The sequence below is a fragment of the Bombus fervidus genome, chromosome 12, assembly GCF_041682495.2.
Source record: "Bombus fervidus isolate BK054 chromosome 12, iyBomFerv1, whole genome shotgun sequence".
NCBI lineage: Eukaryota > Metazoa > Arthropoda > Insecta > Hymenoptera > Apidae > Bombus > Bombus fervidus.
The window spans coordinates 9514157-9521104 of NC_091528.1; the positions used below are offsets into that span (position 1 = coordinate 9514157).

The window sequence follows — 6948 nt, forward strand, 5'->3', positions numbered from 1 at the left end:
TCTATGATAAATTTTCCACTCGTTTCATTTCCTTATTCAAATTTCATTTACTTTGAATTACGTTTGTTTTTAGAACGGGTTTCAGACAGATAAAACAATATAACGCAATTGATATTCACGTATTTATTTTAGTGTTAGTTTCATTGAACAAAAAGAAGAAATATCATTGTGAGCATCAATTAAAAATGTAGGATATAGAATAAATAATAAGGATAAGGATAAAGTAATAAATAACGAATAAGGATTAGTATGTTTGAAAGAAGTCAATACAAAACAACATGCAGCATTGTATGGTTATGTATCTGACCCATAACCTAATATTCATATTCGTTTTGATAGTTTTAACTACAAGTCAAAAAGGTAAATACGATAGATCACGAATTCCTCCTTAAAAACGAACGATAAACGAATAAAGATTAGTACTATTTTCGAACAAGATAGAATTATACGACACAATATTGTCAGATGGAAATATTTATTCATTGTTCTTTGTAGTACGTAATGCAATCCTTACTGATTTAATGAGATGCAAACTAACGCAAAAGGGAATGGAATATAGAGGAACAATAGCCAAAACTTCCGGTGGCATTCGATGCCAATCTTGGTACACAGATGAACCAATACACGAGGTAGCTTCCATCTAAATTAAATTATTAATTAGAAATTAATGATAATTTCAAAGAAATATTTTTCTATCTAAGCCTTTTATCTTTTTTTAATTGAAAATTCATAGATACTGGAATATTCATGAAAACTGAGATAAATTAGAAAAATCATTACAAAAGTATTAGAAATCTTCAAGACTATTTCATTTACTTATATTATTTTCTTCTTTCTAATTTTTCTCTTTTTTTTATATTCATTACGATAATCAATCGTATCGATGTAAGCAATTTTCATATTCGTTAATGTTACTAATTACTGTAGTTGCTACTACAATACCATTTTGTGTAGGGCGTGTAAGTGTTTTCATAAATCATTCAAGTCGTAGGCAAATTATCGATTATTCCTTCGAGTATCTGAGTCAATTGGCAAATTTCATACGCAATCTACCAATTACGTAATACGTACTTATGAACTTAAACTGTAAAAACTGTTTATATTAATAATAAATTTGGCACTTTTATTAGAGATCCTATATTTTTATAATATTTGATGTCAGGTTAGTAAAGATATAAGCGACGAAGATTTTCCCGAAAGGTCGATAAAAATTGCGAAAAATTACTGCAGAAACCCAACGAGAGATAATAGAGGGCCATGGTGTTATACTTTGGAACCATCGCTTATAGACGACGAATGTGACGTACCACTTTGTAATTTTGGAGGTAATATAATAAAAGTTAAACTTAAAATGTCACAAAATTTGAGATAAGTAAAATCAATAAAATATCGAGTATCGTATATAAGAGTTATAATTAACAAGCACGCTATTTGCAACTTGTCCACTTTATTAAGTAACAGAATATTGTGTAAAAGATCATATAAAATAGATAAGATAAAATAGATAGATAAGATAAAATAATCTGACGAAAGATATTTTATTAAGAAAATTGAGGAAGTTTATAATTATCGATAAAGGTAGGTTTGAATGCAATAGAACCGCTGTAAAATTCAATTTTCTTTCGAAATCACGTTTCTTTTGAGAAATATTTACAATAATAATTATAATTATGTATAAACGAGTAGAATGCAAACTATCGGGACCAGGAGCTGAATATGGAGGGACTAAAGAAATCGCAACGTCCGCAAGTAAATGTAAATCATGGCACAAACGATACGAGCTTGAAGGTTCGAAGGTGAATAAAATAAACCTTAATGCGATACCGAGCGAATAGAATTTAAAGAAATTTTTGTTGTTTTTCTTCGACAATGTAACATTGTTTTATAGAGTCAAAAGTTCAGAGATCAGGACTTTCCTGATCGATCACGTAGGAAGGCAGAAAATTTCTGCAGAAATCCGTCAGGTGACGTCGGAGGGCCATGGTGTTACGTCGAAGAAGGTTTCGAATATGTTCAGAAGCAGTATTGTGATATTCCATTTTGCGACGATAGAGGTTTTACATGATTTTGTATTTATTCCATAGATTCTAATCTACACGATCTTCTTCTTCTTATTATTATTATTATTATTTTGTTATTACATTTCTTAGATTGCGTAGCATTTACGAAGAATTCGTCTAATTATACTATACTCACAAAATTACACGCACCCAGTGGTAACACTTCGTTTTGGGTTAAATTGTGGAATCCAGATGACGAGAAAAAGGTATACACATCTATTTATTTATTTTCAATGCTCGATTATCACAACGTATATGTATATCATTAAAACTTTGTATGTTTTTATATGTTCTTTCAGGAGAAAGAATAAAACATAAAAGATAAAATAAATGTAGATAAAAGATCAACGCATATATAATTTCTATACATAGGGAATATTGATGGAGAATTATTTTAGGGTTTAAATCTTAGTTACTTTTCTTCTTTGTGACAAAAGAATTCCTTAGTTTAACAGAATGATGCATACGTACAGGGGCAAGCTGGTATATTGCTTAGTCTTTTACCGATTCCCGCTTCCGCTCAAATAATAGCAGACATATGGACTGCAGGAGTTGAATTGGTGTTTGCAAATTCTGGCAGCCGTCAAACATTTCCAACAGATGATGTTCGTAACAATACGATGTTTTAACTTTTGTATATTCCTAATTACGTGGCATAATCTATAGAGTATGAATATTCGTGCCTTTTCTTACAGGAAAATTTATAAGTGAAGAAAATAGAATACGATATAATATTTAATAAAATATAGATATAGAACATCCGAAATAAAAGTACTCGTTAGACTTAAATAAAAAGTTGAAATTTTTGTAATTTAAACAAAAAGCTAAAGATTTGCAATATGCAAGATCTAATGATTGTGAAACAGTACATTTCTCTTTTCTCCGATCAGGAAGAAGAAAATGCTGAAAATACTCCTGAAATTTTGATCGGTTCAAAGTGGACGGGAATATGGATAACATGGGGCGGTGGTTTCATTTCCGCTGGTATCGAGGGATCAATGAAACCTTTAGTGATGCAGGAATATAAGAAAAAACATGGAATTACAAGCTTGTACCCAGAAACATTTCTGTATTATGGAGTTCGAGGGACGAACGTTTTGTGGAGCACCTCGTTCTGTCACATTTGTACGTTTTCGATAAATCAAAATCTGTAGAATACGAAGAAAATGTTATTGTTAAATATGGTTAAAGCACAGCCTAAAATTTCTAAGATTTAAGCCTCGAATATAGTAGCCAGAGAATTATCTAAATCTTAACTACAGTAAATACTAAATCGTTTTATATAACTATATGTAATAATAGCTATATACTAAAATTTTCAGATTGCGAGACACATACAACTTTCGGCATTGATTTTTCGAAAGTTTGGGCCATGCAAAAAAATAACGATACGATCGATGTTCGGCTTTTCGTTCGTGCGAGCCAAAATATCCAAATACGTTTGTATCAAACTCCATCGATAGAATATCCCTCTGTGACGGTAAATATTCTAATAATCGAGTCTTGAGAGATCGTTTTTTTTTTTTTTAAATTACCGTACGATATAATATAGGTAATAATAAGCAAAGACGTTACGACACTTACGTATCAAGAATTCGAAGAATCGTCCAAACATTATTTAAAAGAGATTTCCACCTCAGGCTTGCTCGATTTTTGGTCATGGATGGAGTTCAGCATCAGGTTGACGATTTCGTATATTACAATCGAATTTTATTACATTCGTCCATTTCGCTACCTTAGTACTTTACCGCTCTCTTTTACGTTGTAGCATTTTTGGCGGACACTTACGCGTGTATTCACATAAGCAGAGAGGTGCCATCGAATTATTGTACATGAACGAAATCTTTTTTGCTAGTTTGAGGTGGTTTAGCATTGGAAGCGAAAGGACAATAGCGCAATGGACGCTATTTTGTTCTCCGGAAGGTAACATTCCTTGATTTAAATCTTCGTGTTACGCTTATTTATCGTCAGATGCGTGCGTAATTTAAATTTCATAGTAGAATGCAATTATACTGAAGAAAATATACTCAATAAATGATTATACGCCGATACGAAAGACGATTATAAGAAACTTACGTTTAAATAGAATCAGATGCGGTAGAGGATGCTTGGCCACCAAATTGTTTGTCCGATATAGGAGATTTTCAATTCAAAGGTACACAATGGACAAGCATTAAAGAAATTCCATGTATTCCATGGATATCGAAAGAAGTAAGAAATATACTTAGGAAAAGGTTATTAATATATCAAGTTAAAGATGTTAATTAAAAGATAAATGATTTTGACATGATTCAGACACTTGATCTTCGAGACAGTACATACTTACATAGCACGTGCAATCATAGTAGATACGTAAATCTGTATTACAGTGAACAACAATAATTGTTGTAATTACTGTAATAATTACTGTAAACATAAAATTTTTCATTTTGGTATACGCATGTCTTTTAATAAGATCCCAGCAGAGGAAAAAAATGACAGAAATTTTATCGACGGGTCTGCTTTGAAGGCACTTAATAAATGTAGAAATCCCACTCGCGACTCCAATGGTCCCTATTGTTACGCATACGTCCCTTGGGAGAGTGCAACGATTTCAAAACGATATTGCTCCGTTCGAAAATGTAGATCGTCAGGTAATTAATGATTCTATTAAAGTGTTAATTAAAATTTCGTCCTGATAAATAAAATTCTTGTACTTAAATACAGTAAAGCTCCATTCGTCTGAATTTGTCAGACAGGACAAACGATTTATATAGAAGCTCGTCAACTTTCCTCGCCACTTATTTTCGTTCATAGTTTCTCGTTCGTATAACGAAAACTCCTAATAGGAGGTCGCGCACAGACAAGCGAATTCAGTCAGCAAAAGTTCAATTAATCGGGCGTTACCTAAAATTTCGTTGTAATAAGTGGAGTTGAGTAGTGCAGCGACGTAGTTCTACCGTACATTAAAACAAGTATAAAACAAAGACGATTAACTCTCCTTTGCAGAATGTCGAATGGCAGGTACGGCGAACGATTACATGGGAACACTTTCAAAAACACGTTCAGGACGTGATTGTGACAAATGGCCAATCAGACCTAAATTACCAGCAATGGCCCAAAATGCGTCTCGAGCAAATACCACCAAATCGACTCGCGTCAGATCTGCAAAAATTGGAGCAAATGTAGCAGTTCCCAAAACCAGTTTAACAGTCGGTCGAGAATATTTCAATGATAGCGTCTTTCCAGAAGGAAGTGCCAAGAATGCCAGTAATTATTGCAGAAATCCGTCGCGTAATATCGCCGGCACTTGGTGTTACACCAAGGATCCTTTGGTGCCCCATGATCTATGCAATGTTAGAGATTGTGAGAAACCAGGTAAATATCGCGACATTATTTTAGCCAATATTTTATTCACATACTTTATTTTCCATATTTTATTCAAGACCTTCCGTATGAAATAGTTTCCTCAGTGAATTTTCATTAGGAAAGAACGAATCGAAAAAAATGTCAAACGACTTGGAACCTCCTTGCTTATTAGCTAAAGCGTAATAATAGTAAAGCGCGTTCTAGTATGATGGTAAAAGACATTCCAATATTTTTGTTATTTATTTAAAAAGTAATGATTCTCTTCTTAGGATGCAATTAAAGTATACCAATATAAAATCTAATTCTAATTAATCACAATGAAAATTATAATTAATCGTCGTTTTTACAGAGGAATACACTTTTCTTGCCGTGGGAGATGGCCTAGATAGGCGTATATACGTTTTACCCGAATATCGTTCGGAAGGTTTACACTTTTCTGTGAAAGCTTGGGAACCGGATAATCCAGATTCTGTCGTGTTTGTCTTTTTAGCCGATGATGGATTAAAATCGCGTTACATCCTCAAAATAGGAACGTCGAACAACGAAAAAGTACTTCTCTTTTACGAATCGGAAACCACAGGTAATTAGCGAATATATTCATTCGAAATACTTTTTTGTTTCTCAGTGATCGAATTTACAATCGGCAATTTCAAATTTGCAAATGTTAATATAGTAATTTATAATTTATTTTAATCCTTCACCGTCATTAACCGTTATCACTCAATCAGGAGATCCTCTGGAAGTTGACAAATATGTCTGTATGTTTAAAGAAACTAAAGAACTTCGATTAATCAAATTATTAACTGGAAATCATTAAAACATTGGTAGCCCGACGAGTTAACTAGTCTTTCGCAGCTAACAGGTTAACGCGGAAACCGGTTAAAGGAAAACTGGATAAGAGGGAGTTTTAATTAATTTGTTCTATTATTGAACGTATAATTAATATCTTTAATGCACGGCATTGTAATTTCAAGTTCGGTGTATTTCTATCCTGCTTCTTCTTCTAATACTTCTAAGAACAACTTGTTATAATTATTTCGCTTTTTAACCGAAGTCTGTTTAATTACAGCAATTTCCTTAGTCAAAAGGAAAACTCTGCCACATTTGCTTTATGTCGGAAAATGGAGCAGCTTTATCATCCGTATACCACGCGGACAATTATTGCTTTATTACGAAGGCGATCCTACACCATTGTTCGAATGGACTCATCCCGATCCTCCCAATGCTTTCCTACCAATGTATTATTATTATGGCAGCGAACAGTCAAAAGCTGTTGGCTTCGCGTTCGATCGTGAATCAAGTACGTTCACAATTAAAGAAACGAACTAAATATTATAATTTCGCATAAGTCCACGAAAATCTGCAGTCTATTAATCACTATTAATGTTAGTAATGTTCTCGAGAAATATAGGGGCGAATGTTTCATATCGGTACATAGAAATGTTTAATGTTTTACATGAATACCCTTTCATATCTTAATCTAGATACAAGTATCAAGTTAAAGTGAATATAAATGATTCTTCATACAAATAGATTGTCA

The 6948-nt window shown here is 32.8% G+C and overlaps 1 protein-coding gene across 2 annotated transcripts; it reads left to right on the forward strand.

The window, feature by feature from the left end:
• The first annotated feature begins 117 nt into the window (after positions 1–117).
• Positions 118–6915, forward strand: LOC139993265 (uncharacterized). Of its 2 annotated transcripts, XM_072014830.1 has the most exons (10): positions 2372–2665; positions 2951–3185; positions 3383–3540; positions 3613–3740; positions 3829–3983; positions 4147–4271; positions 4516–4693; positions 5049–5417; positions 5758–5988; positions 6478–6915. In XM_072014830.1, the coding sequence occupies exons 2-10, from the start codon at positions 3059–3061 to the stop codon at positions 6735–6737; spliced, it is 1731 nt and encodes a 576-aa protein (XP_071870931.1). In that variant the 5' UTR covers positions 2372–2665; positions 2951–3058; the 3' UTR covers positions 6738–6915. The 2 variants fall into 2 exon arrangements, 1 of the variants encoding a protein (XP_071870931.1); XR_011801344.1 differs by lacking the exons at positions 3383–3540; positions 3613–3740; positions 3829–3983; ... (3 more) ...; positions 5758–5988; positions 6478–6915 and adding exons at positions 118–360; positions 496–629; positions 1163–1325; ... (1 more) ...; positions 1889–2054; positions 2151–2266 and having other exon boundaries at positions 2360–2665; positions 2951–3060.
• Positions 6916–6948: the final 33 nt, after the last annotated feature.